Source organism: Rhinatrema bivittatum, chromosome 1 (assembly GCF_901001135.1).
Source record: "Rhinatrema bivittatum chromosome 1, aRhiBiv1.1, whole genome shotgun sequence".
Classification (NCBI taxonomy): Eukaryota; Metazoa; Chordata; class Amphibia; order Gymnophiona; family Rhinatrematidae; genus Rhinatrema; species Rhinatrema bivittatum.
This window is the reverse complement of record NC_042615.1, coordinates 183,007,718-183,028,247: the sequence shown is the minus strand read 5'-3', so window position 1 is coordinate 183,028,247 and position 20,530 is coordinate 183,007,718. Positions and strand designations below refer to the sequence as shown.

General features: G+C 46.8%; 1 protein-coding gene across 3 annotated transcripts in view; it reads left to right on the top strand.

Moving 5' to 3' along the window:
• Positions 1-20,530, top strand: part of PI4K2B (phosphatidylinositol 4-kinase type 2 beta) — a 215,656-nt gene that overhangs the window by 34,955 nt on the left and 160,171 nt on the right. For all 3 annotated transcript variants that reach the window (XM_029590008.1, XM_029590019.1, XM_029590027.1), the window contains exon 3: positions 12,510-12,710. In XM_029590008.1, coding sequence (XP_029445868.1) covers positions 12,510-12,710 — 201 coding nt within the window. The remainder of the gene's footprint in view (positions 1-12,509; positions 12,711-20,530) is intronic.

Below are 20,530 nucleotides of genomic sequence, written 5' to 3'. Positions count from 1 at the left end.
TTAAACACCTCTATCATATCCCCCCTCAGCCATCTCTTCTCCAAGCTGAAAAGTCCTAACCTCTTTAGTCTTTCCTCATAGGGGAGCTGTTCCATTCCCCATATCATTTTGGTAGCCCTTCTCTGTACCTTCTCCATCGCAATTATATTTTTTTTTGAGATGCGGCGACCAGAATTGTACACAGTATTCAAGGTACGGTCTCACCATGGAGCGATACAGAGGCATTATGACATTTTCCATTTTATTCACCATTCCCTTTCTAATAATTCCCAACATTCTGTTTGCTTTTTTGACTGCCGCAGCACACTGAACCGATTTCAATGTATTATCCACTATGACGCCTAGATCGTTCTTGGGTTGTAGCACCTAATATGGAACCTAACATTTCCTAGCGTGTAGCAGATAGACTCAAAACAAGTGGGTATAGTGTGCTCGTGCTAGCAGTTGGAGACGGATCTGACGTCAGCACGGGTACATATACCCCCGCAGGAAGTGCAGCAATTCAGTAATTTCCGTCTCCAAAGCAGTTTGGAGCTACCTCACGCTCGCTGAGCGTTTTTTTTTTCCAAATTCTAACGACTAAATTCATAAAAGAAACCTACTTGAAGACGAGCCCCGCACTCCTGCGGTGATACCATTCGGTCCCTCCCCCAGTTGAGTTTCCTGAGGCGATTTCTGTGGTCCCCTCGGAGGTGGCCGACTCGCAGCAGGGACCTAGCCCCCGAGGGAGAAGGGCTCGGGCGCGGCATAGAGGCAGCCTCGGTCCTGGCGTGGACTTGGCCCCCGAGCGAGACGAGTTCGGGCGCGACCTAGAGGCAGCGGGTGCACTTCCTCGAGCACGGCGGTGACGGTACTTACCCTCTCCCCCCGCAGCCGGAGACCGCCCGGGTCGCAGCTGGGAAGCGCCGAAGACAAGGTAAGGCGTACATCTTTACTTGTGGGTCTCCGAGGAAGCGAGGATTTGCAGAGTCTGCGTATGTGGCAACCCGCTAAGGGGGTCGCCATTTTGCCTGCCTGCTCGCCTTCTGCCCTGGTTCGTCAGCCGTGCAATAGGCGTATGTTTCTCCGTGGATGGGCGCCCGTGGATGGGCGCCCGTGGATGGGCGCCCGTGGATGGGCGCCCGTGGATGGGCGCCCGTGGATGGGCGCCCGTGGATGGGCGCAGATTGGTAGGCGCACATCTTTCGCGCATATTACAAAGCGCAGACTCCAGCTGGGTTCACAGACGAGATGGAGCGTAAGAGAGCCCATGCGTCAGCAGAGCCGGCACCTCCAGAATCAGGCATAAGCCTCTGCTCTGCATGCAACCTCAGAGCCACGCAGAGCGAGGAAGCAGACTCCCTATGTGCCCAATGTGAAGAGGCCCTGGGAGTTCCAGGCCAGGACCGGTCGTGGCCCAGCATACTTGCCAGTTCCTCAGGGAAAACCCCAGACCTAGCAGGCAGCGGTGAGCTGCCAGGGAACCCGAGAGACCTGGTGCCCCTAAGGTCAGATCCGGCTTCGCTCTCCTGGGTGGAATTATTCAAGGGGATTCATGCCTTTGTCACAATGCAGTTGGCTCCCTGAACGGGTCCATACGTACCGAATGACCCGGCCCCTGGACTCTCAAGGCCTAAGCACGGCCACTCGCCATCCGGAAGCCCCACTTATGAGGACTTAGATTACTCTGAGGAAGAAGGCGAGCTCCCCGAGGAGGGAGAACTTCCCTCTGGGATGGAACCATATCGGACCATGAGGCATTTCTTTCTGAAAGAGGATCTCCCAGGCCTGATCTCACAATGCCTGTCGGAACTGGCTCTCCCGGGCCATGACACCCCAGGGGAACCTAGAATGAACCCCCTGTTAGAGGGCCTGCACCAAACGACTCACCATTTTCCCCTCCTACGAGCAGCACAGCAGCTCATCGATCTGGAATGGAATGCGCCGGAGGCCTCATTCAAAAGGGGTCGGGCCTTGGCTGGCATGTACCCCTTAGACCCGGCAACCAAGGAGATGCTGGCGTGCCCCCAGGTAGACGCCATAGTTAGCGCAATTGTGAAGCGCACCACCATTCCGGTGGAAGGGGGGACAGCCCTCAAGGATACACCTGACCGGCGCATGGACGCCATTCTGAAACACGCCTTTGAGGTGGCAGCCATGTCCCTACGAATTGCGACCTGCTGCACCGTGGTGACGCGTTCCTGTTTATCACAGGCTAGGAACAACACCCCGGGAGAAGAGATGGAATCAGCTCTCTCGTTCCTCACTGACGCAGCCTCCGACCTAGTCCGTACGGCAGCCAAGGGAGTGTCGTCCTCAGTGGCAGCCAGGAGACAGCTCTGGCTACGTAATTGGTCGGCCGACTCCTCCAAGACACGTCTCACGAGAATGCCCTTTAAGGGATCCCTCCTGTTCGGCAGCGACCTCGAGAAACTGGCCAATAAATGGGGCGCCTCTCCATTACCCCGTCTACCAGAAGACAGGTGAAGGAGGAGCCAGCGCCCTTTTTCTAGACCATCCAGAGGTAGAAACTCTCAGCGCTTCAACCCTTACAGGACTCGCTACCAAGCACCTCGTTCGCAGGCCAGGAGCTAGTCCTTTCGGACTAAGCGCAACAAGAGGGGAACCGGCTTGGGTTCGGGTCCCGGCTGTACCCCACAATGACAATCAGCCGACCCATCCGGGGGTAGCAGCCATAGGGGGCAGGCTAACCCTCTTCTACCGCAGGTGGGTCGAGATAACTTCGGACAAGTGGGTCCTAGCCATCATTCGGGAGGGGTACTATTTGGATTTCCTGCAAACCCCTCCGGACACGTTTGTGGAGTCGCCTTGCCACGACCCAACCAAGAGGGCGGCAGTGGAATCCACACTAAATAGACTTCTGGCTCTCAAGGCCATCATACCGGTACCTCCACAGGAAGCAAATACGGGGCATTATTCCATTTACTTTATCGTTCCCAAGAAAGAGGGAATGTTCCGGCCCATCCTGGACTTCAAGTCTGTCAACCGTCACCTGAGGATCCCCCATTTCCGCATGGAAACCCTGCGGTCCGTGATAAAAGCAATACAACCGGGAGAGTTCCTCACCTCCCTGGATCTCTCGGAAGCCTACCTGCATATACCAATTCACCAGGAACACCAGAGATATCTATGCTTCAAGGTCCTGGACCGCCACTACCAGTTCCGGGCGCTTCCCTTCGGGTTAGCCACAGCTCCCTGGACATTTACCAAGGTAATAGTGGTGGTGGCAGCAGCATTGAGGAAGGAAGGGATCCTGGTACACCCTTACCTAGACGATTGGCTGATCAGAGCGAAGCCACCAAGCGACCAGCAGAGTCATAACTCTACTAGAGAGCCTAGGATGGGTGGTCAACACAAACAAGAGTTCTCTACAGCCATCCCAGTCACTGGAATACCTAGGAGTCCGATTCAACACCAAAGAAGACAAGGTCAGCCTGACCCTCATGAGGAGATCAAAACTGTGGAACCGGCTGCAAACACTACTGAACGACCCTCGTCCCACAGCATGGGATTACCTGCAAGTCCTTGGGCTGATGGCATCCACGCTGGAAGTAGTGCCATGGGCAAGAGCCCACATGAGGCCCCTTCAGCACTCTCTCCTGTCAAGATGGAGCCCACGGTCCCAGAACTACACCGTTCGGCTGGCACTCCCGAGCAGGCTCCGGACCCAGCTACGGTGGTGGCTACAGACCAACCACATAAACAGGGGATCAAGACTATCCTCCCCGACATGGACCCTGCTCACCACAGACGCCAGTCTACGAGGATGGGGAGCACACTGCTAGGTGTTAACTGCCCAAGGGCGGTGGAACACCGAAGAGGCAGGATGGAACATCAATCGCCTGGAAGCAAGGGCAATCAGACTAGCCTGCCTACGGTTCGCCCACAGAATCCGGGACAAAGCGGTAAGGGTGATGTCAGACAACGCCACAACGGTAGCCTACATCAACCGACAAGGGGGCACCAGAAGCCAGCAGGTATCCCTAGAAATAGACCCACTGATGGCATGGGCGGAAGCAAATCTCCAGGAGATCTCTGCCATCCACATCGCCGGGAAAGACAACATAACGGCGGACTACCTCAGCAGATAGAGCCTAGATCCCGGAGAATGGAAGCTGTCAGCCACAGCATTCCAGATAATAGTGAACCGGTGGGGGACACCGGTCATGGATCTTCTGGCAAGCAGAGCCACCGCACAAGTACCCAGATACTTCAGCCGCAGACAGGAACCGCAGTCTCAAGGAATCGACTCCCTGGTGCAGACCTGGCCACCAGGGACCCTACTATACGCCTTCCTGCCGTGGCCCTTGCTGGGCGCAATCATTCACAAGATACAGCTACACAAGGGACTAGTTCTTCTGGTGGCTCCAGATTGGCCAAGAAGACCATGGTACGCGGACATGAGAAGACTACTGTCAGGGAACCCTCTTCCCCTGCCGCCTCACAGAGACCTACTATAGCAAGGACCAATCCTCCATGAGGACCCAGCTCAATTCTCTCTTACGGTCTGGCCATTGAGAGGGCTCGCCTGAGGAAGAACGGATACTCGGGGGCTGTAATTGACACCCTCCTCCGAGCACGCAAGTTCTCCACCTCACTAACGTACATAAGGATTTGGAGAGTATTCGAAGCCTGGTGCAATGATCACACCATCAACCCACACTCATTCAAAGTTCCAGTGATCCTGCAATTCTTACAGATCGGGCTTCAGAAGTAGCATGGGATCTTCTTAGTGCTTGGGTACTTGCCAGGTTCTTGCAGTCTGGTTTGACCACTGGATGCTGGGCTTGATGGACCCTTGGTCTGATCCAGTATGGCAATTTCTTATGTTCTTAACACCCTAAATTGCAAGAAGAGTTTCGATAATATTTTCAAGGAGGAGATTGGGTAAGAAAATTTAATAAATAAAATAACACTTTAGTGTTTCTTATTTATTAGCAAAAGTTGCATATTTGAAAACATAATTACCCATCTTCAAACCTAGTATATCTTTTGTCTCCTGGAGAATGTGTAATAAGGACTGTAGAAGAATATCACAAATAAGAGTGGGGATAGAGGGTATCCCTTCCTTGTTTCTCTCCCAATATTAAATATGTCCAAATGTGTGGTGTTAGCTAAGACAAAAGCCTTTGGGTTAGAGTAAAGCAGTTGTGCTGCTTTTTGGAAAAGACCAACTAAACCCAGGATTCATGACTTCAAAACAAATAACCCCACTCTTATCGAATGCCTTTTTGGCATCTTAACTAACCACTTAAAAGGGCTTAATTTGTTGTTTACTATTGAGACATTGCCATCATTAGCAATCTAACATTTGTCAAAGCATATCTGCGTTGCATAAACCCCACTTGACCACTCGCAATCAGGTTGGGCAAGACCCCCGTCAATCTGTCTGCCCAGATTTTGGCCAGTTTCTGTTCAAAGTTCAGACGAGATATAGGGTGATAGGATTTTCTTCAGGGTATTCGCCCCTTTTTATCTAGGTCTGAAACATTTAGTGGCTTGGTGACATGATCCATCAAAATTTTATAAAATTCATTACATAATCCATCAGGACCTGGGGCTTTTAGTTGTTTGGTTTGCCTAATTTGAACCTTGATTTCTTCATCACTGATGGGATGATTCAACTTAGCAAGTTGATCTTCAGTTATCAGTGGCATTTGGATCTTCTGCAAACATTCTCTCCCTTTATCTGTTATATTACCCTCAGAGCTATAAAGGTCTCTATAATATTTCTGATGCACCAAGATGTTCAGTTGAGATCTTATGACCAAATAATTCTCTTGAATTATGTAACAGTTGCTTTTTAGCTCCCTGTAATTGTTTTTCCAAGCTTAACAATTTTATGTCTTTCCTTCTTTTAGCTATGTAGAGATTCCTCTCTCAATGCAGCTTTCGCTTCTTGCCAGAACAAAATCAGGTTGCTACATTTACTTCATTGTGCCTTTATATAATCATTCCATTTATCTTTTAGGAAGGCATGAAAATTTGAATCTGTCCCAGAAAGTAAGGGAACCTCCACTGGTGATGCTTAACTTTTCCACGTCCTCCAGAGATTTCTATCCAAATGGGAGCGTGATTTGATAAGGTGATATCTCCAGTGGCAGCACCTGTCACTCCTGAAAATAAAGATTTAGAAACCAATATGTAGTCCATTCTAGAATATGTGGAGTGAGTCCTTGAAAGTTGAATGAACTCCTTATCTAAAGGGTGGAGAAGCTGCCACGCATCCACCACCTGTAGACCATTTTTCAAGAATTTGACCCCCTTATTACAAATCTTGTCACCAGGAGGTGGTGACACCAGCTGTGCACCATAGGATCCTGTACCCAATTATTCTTCTATCACTAGCTCACCTTCATGTGGGCATAAATGTTTAAAAAGCTTTTCATAAAAGATAATATCGTAATTATTAGGTGCATACACATTTCAAAAAGTCACCAATTTATGGTTTAATTTAGCAGTCAGTATCATGAAACACTCCCTAAGATCTTTAATCTCCTTCTGGAATATTGTAGGAAAATTTTTTCAGAACAAAATAGCCACACCTGCCATTTTGTATTTACTGAAGTGTATTTAACTTCACCCACCCACCATCGTTTTAGCTTTTGATGCTCTAAATCACTTAGATGGGTCTCTTGAAGAAACACCACATCTGCCATTTGGTTGTTTAAAGCAACATGAATTTTTGATCTTTTAATTGCTAAGTTTACACCACACACATTCCAGGATACAATTTTTACAGTATTGGATAAAATTTATTGCCCACTATATTTAGAATATGCGTGAAAAACCAAACATTTCTCCTCATTATGCGGAGTCCTTCCAGCATATACTCCTCCCTTTGAAAGACATTTCCTCCAATAGCTGACTTGAAATACACACCCCTTCCAAAGACTATTATCGTACATCTGTGCAGGTAACCAAAAATCTCCCCATCCCCTCCAACCTCACCTTTCCCCTTGTTCCAAAATGTATCCTCATCCTTATGCTAAGGCCTACCCCCCCCCTGCTAGTTTCCCCATTGAAACCAATAATTAATAAGTAATGCCTAACTAAATGTTCTTATAACATTCCTGCTATACAAGAATTGCTTGACCATTTCCCAATACTGCACTGGTCTAAAAAAGTAGGTATAAGTGGGTCAAACTGCTACTTGATTTCTGATAACAGGAAATATAACAAACAAGGTGCTGGCTGAATTAGAACAAAAACTGGACAGCCTTGTTGCCACTTAAGATAGGAAACTAGTCCTTGGTTATTCGGGAATAACCGATCCCTTAGTGGTTTCCATGGTTCCCAGGAATTTTCTGGCTTCTTTTGCAGTATCAAACCTCTTCATTTCCTCTTTATATGTTACCTTGAGTTTGGCTGGGTACAACGATGCTGACCGAATTCCCATCAGGTAGAGTTTGGGGCAAATTCTTTTCTTTGTGCTGATAATTTCAACGAGTAGTTTTTGAAATACCATAATCTTTTTCCCATCGTACAAACGCAGCTTCCAGCCCTGATGGCCCGCAAAATTTCCACCTTGTGAGTAAAGTTCAGCATACAAACTATCACCACTCTAGGCCTCTCCACAGATTCCCTTCTTGGGCCTAGACAATGTGCTCTTTCAGTGTGAAAATCCCCATAGTTACTTGACATATTCAGCTCTCTGCGTATTGGACCTCAAGTCAGTCAACCGATACTTAAGGGTCCCAAGGTTTCGCATGGAAACTCTGCGCTCAGTCAAGACCGCAGTACGGCCAGGGGAGTTCCTCACGGCCTTAGACTTGTCAGAAGCCTACCTGCATATCCCGATCCATCGGGATCATCAGTGCTACCTACGCTTCAAGGTTCTGGGACAACACTTCCAATTCTGGGCTTTGCCCTTCGGGTTAGCCACGGCGCCGCGGACCTTCACCAAGGTGATCGTAGTGGTAGCAGCGGTGCTCAGACGGGAAGGAATCCTTGTCCATCCCTACCTAGACGATTGGCTGATCAGGGCGAAATCACGAGAGGAGAGCCATCGGGCAACCAACAGGGTGATCTCCCTTCTGGAAAGCCTGGGATGGGTAGTCAACCTAAACAAGAGTTGCCTACAGCCTTCCCAATCATTGGAATACCTGGGAGTCCAGTTCGACACCCAGGCAGACAAGGTCAGCCTAACCACCAAGAGAAGGTTAAAACTCCAGACGCGTCTACGGTCCTTGATGGGAGTCAGCCGGCCCATAGCTTGGGAATCTCTCCTAATCTCCTTAACAGACACTATTCTACTAAATTTTGAAAAAAAACAAACTGGTCTACTCATTCTCCTCGATCTTTCTGCCGCATTCGATACCGTCAACCACCTAACACTACTAGATAGGCTATCTGACATCGGTATCAAAGGCACGGCGCTGAACTGGTTCAAGTCATTTCTATCCAACAGATTCTACAAGGTCAAAGTCAACAATAACGAATCACACCCTGTCCAAGCTTCCTTGGGAGTACCGCAAGGATTATCCTTATCCCCAACCCTCTTCAACATTTATCTTTTACCGCTCTATCAGCTCCTTTCCAAACTAAAACTAACCCACTACATCTACGCAGATGATGTACAAATATTTATCCCGGTGACCGAATCCTTACAAAAATCACTAGAATTCTGGAACAGATGCCTTCAAGAAATCAACAACCTGCTCACGAGCCTTAATTTGATCCTCAACTCCAACAAAACAGAAATACTCCTTATCACCCAAGAAGGCAGCCAGGCAATAACCAACACTATTACTACAAGACAACCACCCTTCTCTTCGCAAGTCAGAAACCTCGGAGTCTTAATGGACAATCAACTCAACCTCAAGAGATTTATTAATAACACCACTAAAGAAGGATTCTTCAAATTGCAAGTCCTAAAAAGGCTCAGACCGCTTCTACACTTCCAAGACTATCGTTCAGTCCTACAGACTATCATCTTCTCAAAAATAGACTACTGCAATTCCCTGCTACTCGGACTCCCAGCTAACACCTTAAAACCCCTACAGATCCTTCAAAACGCCACAGCCAGGATACTTACAAAAACCAACAAAAGAGACCATATCACCCCCATTTTAAAAAGTCTACACTGGCTCCCGATCAAGTTCAGAATCTCCTACAAAATACTCACCATCATTCACAAATATATCCACAAGCTCATCCCACTGGAACTCAACATACCTCTTCGACTTACTACTCCCAATAGACCAGTGAGAACAGCTTACAGGAATACCCTCATTGCCCCAGCCATTAAATCCACTTTAAATAAACGATCTCTATCCAAAGCAGGCCCTCAACAATGGAACTCTTTACCCCCTGTACTCCGACAGGAACATTGCCCGATTACTTTCAAAAAGAGACTCAAAACTTGGCTGTTCGAGCAAGCGTTCAATCTATGCCAATAACCTACCACTATTCACTTCCTTCCTTAGTTATTATGTCTCTTTCAGAATACTCCAATATCGTCACTCCAGTTAGCATTAACAGCTTATCTACGGGCAGATTATCTAGTTCGGATCACCATCTAATTTTTTAGATGATTACAAGGCTAACTTTTGTCTAGTCTGTTACAAAAAAAAATAAAATAGCATATTACTTATTGCACATGTTATATGGTGATAAGTCTCTCAGTTTATTTGTTCCAAATTATATACTCCTTGTTCTATGTAATAGCATTCTTACATGCATGTAAATGTTAATATGTATAACACTCTCCCAGTTTTTTTGTTCCAAGTTATATACTACTTGTTCTATGTAATTGCATTCTTACATGCATGTTAATGTTAAAATGTAAACCGAATTGATTTGTAACTCTGCTACATGAACTTCGGTATATAAAAATGCTAAATAAATAAATAAATAATCTGCAGGTTCTCGGTCTCATGGCATCCACCCTGGAAGTGGTACCCTGGGCAAGGGCCCATATGAGACCACTACAACGCTCCCTCCTCTCTCGATGGAGCCCACGCTTCCGGAATTACTCCGTGCATCTACCTCTACCAGCCAGAGTGCGGACCCAGCTACAGTGGTGGTTGCAGTCCGACCACGCGAGCAGGGGGTCGAAGATGTCCTCCCCCACGTGGACTCTGCTCACCACAGATGCCAGCCTGAGCGGATGGGGAGCACACTGCGAAGAGCTCACCGCCCAAGGGCGGTGGAACAGAGAAGAGTCGGGGTGGAACATCAACAGTCTAGAGGCCCGGGCAGTCCGGTTAGCCTGCCTGCGATTTGCTCACAGACTGCGGAACAGAGCAGTCAGAGTGATGTCCGACCGCCACCACGGTGGCATACATCAACCGACAGGGCGGAACCAGAAGCCAACAGGTGTCCCTAGAGAGAGCCCCGCTGATGGCTTGGGCAGATGCGAATCTCCAGGACATCTCCGCCGTCCACATTGCCGGAAGGGACAACACCGCGGCAGACTTCCTCAGCAGGGAAAGCCTAAATCCGGGAGAATGGCAGCTGTCCCCCACAGCCTTCCAGATGATTGTGGATCAGTGGGGGACTCCGGACATGGACCTACTAGCAGACAGGTCCAATGCTCAAGTACCCAGATACTTCAGCCGCAAGCGAGATCCGTTCTCTCACGGGATCGATGCCCTGGTTCAGCCATGGCCTCCAGGGACCCTGCTATACGCCTTTCCGCCGTGGCCCCTGCTGGGCGCCCTTATACACAAGATTCAGAGGCACAGGGGCCTAGTTCTTCTAGTGGCACCAGACTGGCCAAGAAGACCCTGGTACGCGGACATGAGAAGACTACTGACAGGGGAGCCTCTTCCCCTGCCTCCGCTCAGGGACCTGCTACGTCAAGGTCCCATCCTCCACGAGGATCCAGCTCAATTCTCTCTTACGGTCTGGCCATTGAGAGGGCTAGACTGAAGAAAAGAGGTTACTCGGAGCAGGTGATAGATACACTCCTTCGAGCTCGCAAGTTTTCCACATCCCTTACTTACATAAGGATCTGGAGAGTATTCGAAGCCTGGTGCAACACTCATGGCACTAATCCACATGCGACCACAATCCCTATTGTTCTGGATTTCCTGCAGGATGGGCTTCAGAAGGGTCTCTCCCTAAGCTCCATCAAGGTTCAGGTGGCTGCGCTGTCTTGCTACGGTCCCAGGAGGGATGGCAAGACCATCGCCTCGCACCTATATTTTTCCTGCTTCCTGAAAGGAGTCAAGCACATTCGTCCGCCACTGAAGTGGCCAGTGCCTCTGTGGAACCTCAACATAGTTTTGGATTTCCTCGCAGGATCCACCTTCAGACCTCTTCGGGGCCTGTCTCTCTCCGTTCGCTAACTTTGAAGATGGTGTTCTTGCTGGCAGTGTGTTCCGCACGTCGCATCTCAGAGCTACAAGCGCTGTCCTGCCGTGATCCCTTTCTGAGAATCACTCCAGAGGCTATCCATCTTCGCACGGTTCCCTCTTTCTTACCTAAAGTAGTCTCACAATTTCACCTCAACCAAACCATATCTTTGCCAACCACGGCGGGTTTGAAGAAATCAGAAGAAGGGCGTTTGCAACGCCATCTCGACATCGGCAGATTGCTGCCCAGATACCTGGAAAAGACAGAAGCAGTACGAAAGACGGACCATCTGTTCGTCCTTCACAGCGGGAAGAAGCAAGGGGAAGCGGCCTTTCGGCCCATCATAGCCCGCTGGATCAAAGAAGTTATCAGAACGGCCTACGTAGAGGCTGGAAAGTCACCACCTCTGCAGGTCAAGGCTCATTCCACCAGAGCGCAGGCGGCCTCTTGGGCAGAATCTAGGATGCTGTCGCCCGTGGAGATATGTAAGGCGGCGACATGGTCCTCCCTCCATACCTTTTCCAGATTTTACCGTCTGGACGTCCAGGCCAGGGAGGACACAGCATTTGCGAGGGCAATCCTAAATGGTCCTCGGGCAGCCTCCCACCCAGTCCGGGAGTAGCTTTTGTACATCCTACTTGTTCTGAGTCCATCTGGCTACACGCTAGGAAATGTTGAGATTACTTACCTGATAATCTCCTTTTCCTTAGTGTAGACAGATGGACTCAGCATCCCGCCTGGCTGCCGGTGTACATGGGTTTCACCAATTCAAGGTAAGCCATGTCATTTTCTTACATAAGAGCGTCCACTCTACCAGGTGTCGACGCCTTCCGGTTGGAAGCGCTGGCGGTCTCCAGCTACTATCAATCGGTCAGGGGAATCCTGTTTCACTAATTCATTGATCGGTCAGTACACATATATCCATAACAGCTTTTGCAAGGAAGATTACTGAGTTGCTTCACTTCCTGTGGGGGTATATGTACCCGTGCTTACGTCAGATCAGTCTCCAACTGCTAGCACGAGCACACTATACCCACTTGTTCTGAGTCCATCTGTCTACACTAAGGAAAAGGAGATTATCAGGTAAGTAATCTCAACATTTTTCTTATTCCACATAGACAATATGTAAAGATTTCTGCATATAAATGAATTAATTTGAAGCTTTAGAATACAGAACTTTAAATTATTGTGTTTCTTTCCTCTGACAGAAAATAATTGGAGTGTTTAAACCAAAATCTGAAGAGCCTTATGGTCATCTAAATCCAAAATGGACCAAATACTTTCACAAAATTTGTTGTCCATGCTGCTTTGGGCGTGGCTGTTTAGTTTCTAACCAGGGGTATCTTTCTGAGGCTGGAGCATCTCTTGTAGACAACAAGCTGGGCTTAGTAGTGGTGCCTAAAACCAAGGTAAGAGAAAATCTTCACATTTTATCTACTGTTTGTGTTTAAAAAAAAAATGTAAAGACTGTAAGACCATGTACCAATAAGACTCACTTAGATTTATGTAGTGTGGAGACAGCCGACTATAAATCTCTCAAAAAATTCTGTGCAACCACATATTAAATACAATCACATTTAAACACCTCAAGTGAGAAAAGATATTTTTTCCTAGTACCAGACCTCATACAACGGCATAATAAGTAATGCTAATTTAGCATATATTGAGTCTGCCAGCATGTATAATCATAGGTCTTTGATGAACCAAATTTTTCTTTTCGTTTTTTTTGCTTCCGTGAAGACAATAATTTAAATCATGTGAATAAAATAGTCACTTCAATAAACACAGCTTTTTTCTGTTAATTTAGTCATATTTGACCAGCACTTAGCTATAGTGGTGAAGAAACGCCGTATTTCTTCATAAGAGGCTAGTGTGGAAAAAGCCCGACACTGGATCCGTGTTTCGGCGCGTGCCTTCGTCGGGGGCCGAAATAGCTGTTGATATAAAAATGTACATCAATAAAGCAACTGTACCAAAAAATTATAAATACTTATCGCTTATGGTGGGAATTCAGCAATACAAACATGATATTGGAGCGGCTGGAGATGGTGGCGTCTGCCGGTGTTGCGTTTCTTCCACCCAAAGTGAATAGAAACGCGCCCTTTTTTTTAAACCAATGCATGACCAATCATCTTATGCTACGTAAATGGTGACGTAAAAAAATGTGTATAGGCATTTAAACCAAGGAAAACCATTCCACCGAAAGGTTGAGACCTAGTGGCTGTATCGTGTTTAATTTAAAGATCCATTGCTGTTCTCTAATGTTCAATGATTTTTGTGGATCGCCTCCCCTCCCTGATAGTTGGATAATATCTATCACCCTCCATCTCAGATCCACAAAATGATGTTGTTTTGAAAGGCAGTGTGCTACAATTGGAGCCTGTATTTTTCCAGTTTGTAAACAGCTTTCATGTTCAATGAGTCTTGTACGTATTAAACGTTTCGTCCGACCAACATAAATTAAATCACAAGGAACAGCTCCCCTATGAAGAAAGTCTAAAGAGGTTAGGGCTGTTCAGCTTGGAGAAGAGATGGCTGAGGAGGGATATGATAGAGGTCTACAGAATCATGAAAGAACTTGAAGAGATAAATGTAAATTGGTTATTTTACTCAGACAATAAAAGGACTAGGTGGCATTCCCTGAAGTTAGCAAGTAGCTCATTTAAATCAGAAAATTATTTTTCACTGAACACAAGCTCTGTAATTTATTGCTAGAAGGATGTGGTTATGGCAGTTAATGTAACTGGGTTTAAAAAAGGTTTGACTAAGTTCCTAGTGAAGTCAATAAACTATTGATCAATAAGGAATAGCTTGGGATCTATTTAACGTTTGGGTTCTTGCCAAGTACTTGATTGGCCACTGTTGGAAACAGGATGCTGGGCTTGATGGACCCTTGGTCTGACCTAGTATAGCATTTTCTTATGTAAAGTTGCTTATTTTTGCAAGTAAACATTTTGAGATAACCAAATAATTAGCAGCACTTAAGAGCTTAAGAGATTTTTCTGAAAGTGTCAGCTGATTAAAGACTAGATCTGAGTTGGAAACAGCTGAGAAGTTCACATACAGATGGTGCAAAGAATAAGACTGGAACACAAGTCTTAGGATGTATGGACAATGAAATTGAAAATTTAAGCATAGGAATATTAATAGGCACTCTGTGTGGAAAATACTAACCTTTCACTCGGCCATGAAAATAATTTTCTTTCTACTGTGAATTACTTTTGAAGATATGGGTTGAATCGCCACCGATTCCAACATTGTTGCAGAGATGGGTGACGTCATTGAACGGAGCCCAGGCGGGAAAACTTTCTGTCAAAGTTTCTAGAAACTTTTGACTGGCCCAGTGAGGCCACTGAGCATGCCCAGCATGCTATGATATTCTCTGCCACAGGTGTCTCTCTTCAGTCTTCGTTTTTTCCGCGCTGCAGCCAGCATCGCGGAACCGGAGCCGTTGAGTTTTCTCAACCTTCTCGTGACTATTTAGTCTAAAAAGTGATATTCTCTCTCACAAAAAATCTCTCGGGGTCTCTTCTTACCGGCCAGTAAGTAACCCAGTCTTAGATTTATTTTTCGGAGAGTAGGAAAAAATTTACCTCAGTCGAATCGACGGCCGTCATTCGATAAAAATGTCGACAGGATTTAAAAAATGTCCTGTTTGTACTAGGAAAATGTCACTCACAGACCCGCACACCGAATGTGTGATGTGTTTGGGTGACAAACATGACGTACAAAATTGTCCGCAATGTGCAGAAATGACGCCGAAATCGAGGAAAACCAGGCTTGAAAAAATGGAACATTTGTTCAGCCTGCAACTTATACCTTCCCCGTCGCAGTCGTCAAGGTCGTCTCTGGCTGGAGCGACTAAGCGAGTAATACTTAAAAAACCTCGCCCGGGACCATCGGGAGATCATTCTTCTCCTTCCTCGTCTTCGACGTCAACAAAGTCGTCTGAAAAATCAAAGTCAAAACATCGACATCGACACAGAAGCCCCCCGTTGTCTGACACTGCTTCCCAGCAGCCCTCGACAGCGAAGCGGCCTAGAATCCAAGAAACGTCGGAGTCTTCAACGCCTCGGCCTACCTCGACTCCAATGATGACACCAGATCCAATGCAAACTACGTCTCAGGAACTGGTACTTCAGCCTGCGCCACCGCCCGCAACCGCTCTGCTTTCAACAGTTGTGTGGCCGGAATTGTCCGATTTCATCCGACAAGCGATTTCTCAGGCTTTCAAAGAACAATTTACAATGCCGACTTCATTGTCGATGCCAATGATTTCCACATCGATGCCGGCAAATTTGCCGATGCCGGTGGGCACACCGATGCCGGGGCCATTCTTGACCCCGACGGTACACAGAGACTCGACGTCGACACCGAAGATCATTACGTCATCGACGTCGATATACGCTCAAATTCCGGCGATTTCATCAATACCCTTATCTTCGATGTTACCACTGTCGACGGAATCGACACCAAGGGCACCACCCTCGACAACTTCATCGAGGACACCCATCCTTCCCTCGACAATAACAGAGCAGGACACTAGTGACACTCAGGAATTGGCACTTTTTCAACGCCTTTTGAAGAAATATCAGAAAGTTGTCGACACAGCTCCTCAGAAAGCCATGGAAGTAACTCCTCCCACAATTTCTATCGATGACCCTTTACCCGGGCCATCGGGTGTTTTTACAAGGAAAATCCCAAGAACTCCCTATCAACAGCCAGATGAAGAAGATTCTTGGGATGACCCAGGGTCAGATACTTCTTCTGAGGAGTTCATGTCCGAACCATCACCTCCTGAAGAAAGGAAAAGATCACCACCTGAGGACTTATCCTTTTCAAGTTTTGTCCAAGAGATGGCGGATACAATACCATTTAAACTCTCATCAGAAGAAGATTCGAGACAACACACCCTGGAGGTGCTACAATTTGTGGACCCACCAAAACAAGTTTTGGCTATTCCCATCCACGAAGTCCTATTGGATTTGCAACAACGAGTATGGGAACACCCTTGCATGGTTCCAGCTGTGAACAAACGTGTAGATACCACTTACCTAGTGCAACAGGCACCAGGTTTTCAAAAGACACAGTTACCACATCAATCTGTGGTGGTAGAATCTGCCCAGAAAAAATCTAAAAGGGTACGTCCACATTCCTCAGCTCCCCCAGGAAAGGATCATCGCTTTCTGAACTCTTTGGGCAAAAAAGTGTACCAAAGTGCACTTTTATCTTCCAGAATCTCTGCCTATCAACTGTATATGACACAGTATCAAAGGGATCTCTGGAAGCAAATGGAGCACTTCACAAATTCTCTCCCAGATTCCAAGAATCTGCACAATCCATCATCACCAAAGGCCTAGAGGCTGGGAAACATGAGGTAAGGGCTGCTTATGACAATTTTGACACAGCCTCAAGAACAGCAGCAGCTGGCATTACAGCAAGAAGATGGGCCTGGCTGAAGGCATCAGATCTCAGGCCTGAAGTGCAAGACAAGCTAGTAGATCTGTCATGCCGTGGGGATAACTTGTTTGGAGAGAAGGTACAGGATGCTGTCCAACAACTTAAGGATCATACGGAGACCTTAAGACAGCTATCACAACTGCCTCAAGAACCAACCACCCAGGCCCCTAGACGTTTTCCCCGTAGGGAACCTAGACGTCCATATTACAGGCCAAGAAGGTACTATAATCAGCCTACCAGAACTAGACCACCTAGGCCTACCCAGCGCTCTCAGGCCAGACAACAAAGACCCAGCCCGTGCTCAGCCTCCTCCACAGACTGGTCCAGCTACGGGTTTTTGAACGCAGATCCAGAGATCAGACCCACCCTCCAAAACCCCAAACAACACATACCAGTGGGAGGAAGGATTTCCTATTTCCATTCAAATTGGGAAGACATAACCACAGACCAATGGGCACTTTCCATTGTAGCTCACGGTTACAAACTAAATTTTCTCTCAATTCCTCCAGAATTCCCACCAACTTCCTACCCACAACAAAATTCCCACATAATTCAGTTACAAATAGAATTATCCACCCTTCTGACAGCCAGGGCCATTCAACCAGTGCCCAGGTCTCAGCAGGGCAGAGGATTCTACTCCAGATGTTTCCTCATTCCAAAGAAAACTGGAGGCCTATGTCCCATCCTAGACCTCAGAAATCTCAACAAATTTCTAAAGAAAGAAAGGTTCAGGATGGTTTCGCTAGGCACAATGCTACCACTTCTTCAAACAGGAGATTGGCTCTGTTCTCTGGATCTTCAAGATGCTTACGCCCATATAGCAATATACCCTCCTCATCGCAAGTATCTCCGCTTCAAGGTGGGCCTTCAACATTACCAATACAGAGTACTGCCATTCTGACTAGCTTCTGCTCCCAGAGTCTTCACCAAATGTCTGGCAGTAATAACAGCACACCTACACAAACAAGGTATACATGTTTTCCCATATCTAGACGATTGGCTCATCAGAAGCCAATCTCAACAAGGAGCAATACAGTCTCTCAACAAAACTATTGCTCTACTGCACTCCATGGGGTTTCTCATCAATTATCCAAAGTCCCATCTCACTCCATCTCACCTGCTTCAATTCATAGGAGCGGATTTAAATACCAACCTCTCAAAGGCATTTCTGCCAGAAGATCGAGCAAACACACTGTCTCTACTGGCAAGCTCGATTCACTCCAAGAAACAAGCAACAGCTCATCAGTTTCTCACATTACTAGGCCACATGGCATCCACAGTTCATGTCACTCCTATGGCAAGACTAGCCATGAGGGTAACTCAATGGACTTTAAGATCACAATGGATCCAAGCCATTCAACCACTTTATTCTCCAATTCAAGTAACCCACCAACTACGCTCTTCTCTACTATGGTGGGTGAACAAGGACAATCTGTGCAAGGGCCTACCCTTCCAACAACCAGTCCCACAAATAACTCTGACTACAGATGCATCCACCTTGGGTTGGGGAGCTCACATAGGGAATCTCCAAACACAAGGAACATGGACAAAGCTCGAAGCCACATTTTAAATCAATTTCCTGGAACTTCGAGCTATACGTTATGCTCTACATGCCTTCAAGGACTGCCTTTCAAACAAGACTGTGCTGATCCAAACAGACAATACAGTAGCCATGTGGTATATCAACAAACAGGGAGGGACAGGCTCGTACCTCCTTTGTCAAGAGGCAGCTCAGATATGGGGTTGGGCCTTGAACAACTCCATGTTTCTCAAGGCCACTTATCTAGCAGGCATTCACAATGTAGTAGCGGACAGACTCAGTCGTCAATTCAAACCACACGAATGGTCACTAGATCCCACAGTAGTGACCAGGATATTTCAACGTTGGGGACAGCCGACAGTAGACCTCTTTGCATCACCTCTGAATCACAAAGTGGACAACTACTATTGCCTATACAACCTGAACAACAGGCCATCCAAGGACGCCTTTGCCCGCCCTTGGAACTCAGGCCTCTTATATGCGTATCCTCCGATACCACTCATAACCAAAACTCTGGTGAAGCTACAACAGGACAGGGGGACAATGATACTCATAGCCCCATATTGGCCTCGACAAGTATGGTTTCCCACACTTCTGGACCTCTCAGTCAAGGATCCCATTCGCCTGGGAGTAGCTCCCACTCTCATAACTCAGGATCAGGGTCTGTTGCGCCATCCCAACCTTCAATCCCTATCACTGACAGCTTGGATGTTGAAAGCTTGATCTTACAACCACTCAATCTTTCAGCTAACATTTCCCAAGTTCTTATAGCTTCACGTAAACCTTCCACAAGGAAAAACTATGCTTCCAAATGGAAGAGAGACACTTTGTGGTGCAGGCAAAAAGACATCAATCCTTTCACTTGCCCCACAAAGTCTTTATTGGACTACCTGTACCATCTTTCAGAATCTGGTCTACAGACTTCATCTGTAAGAGTACATTTAAGTGCAATTTCAGCTTACCATAATCAGGTATCAGATGCACCTATTTCTACACAACCTCTCGTAAAAAGATTTATGAGAGGTTTAATTCTTCTTAAACCACCAATTAGACACCCAGTCACTCAATGGGATCTAAATTTTGGTTCTATCTAGACTCATGCGTTCTCCCTTTGAACCCATTGATTCCAGTGACCTGAAATTTCTTACATGGAAAACTATCTTCCTCATAGCCATTACATCAGCTAGAAGGGTTAGTGAGTTACAAGCACTAGTCACATATGAACCCTACACTAAGTTCTTACATGACAGAGTGGTTCTACGTACTCATCCTAAATTCCTCCCTAAGGTAGTTACGGAATTCCACTTAAACCAATCTATAGTTTTACCCACTTTCTTTCCAAGGCCTCATGCTCACCAAGGAGAACGGGCCTTACACACCTTAGATTGCAAGCACACTTTGTCTTTCTACTTAAACCGCACTGCAGTTCACAGGAAATCCAATCAACTCTTTGTTTCCTATGACCCAAACAAACCAGGTAAAGCAGTGGGTAAACATACTCTATCCAACTGGTTAGCAGATTGCATACAGTTTTGCTATGAGAAAGCAGGCCTTCCTCTCCAAGGGCGAGTAAAAGCACATGCAGTAAGGGCAATGTCAACTTCAGTTGCACACTATCGTTCAGTGCCAATACTTGACATATGTAAAGCAGCAACATGGAGTTCTCTTCACACATTTGCAGCTCATTACTGTTTGGACAAACAAGGACGACAAGATTCAGCCTATGGACAATCTGTCTTAAAGAACTTGTTTCCAGCTTAAACCCAACTCCTACTACAACCAAACTGCTGTGATCTTCGGCTGACTCATTCAACAAAAACATTGCACTACACAATGACTCAGCCTCTAGCTCGCTATTCACCCATATGTGAGGACTAGCATCCTGCTTGTCCTGGGATAAAGCAAAATTGCTTACCTTGTAATAGGTGTTATCCCAGGACAGCAGGATATAGTCCTCACAGAACCCACCCGCCACCCCGCGGAGTTGGGCCTTCTATTTTTATTATTCTTTTTGCTAAAGCTTTTGCTACATACTAGACTGAAGAGAGACACCTGTGGCAGAGAATATCATAGCATGCTGGGCATGCTCAGTGGCCTCACTGGGCCAGTCAAAAGTTTCTAGAAACTTTGACAGAAAGTTTTCCCGCCTGGGCTCCGTTCAATGACGTCACCCATATGTGAGGACTACATCCTGCTGTCCTGGGATAACACCTATTACAAGGTAAGCAA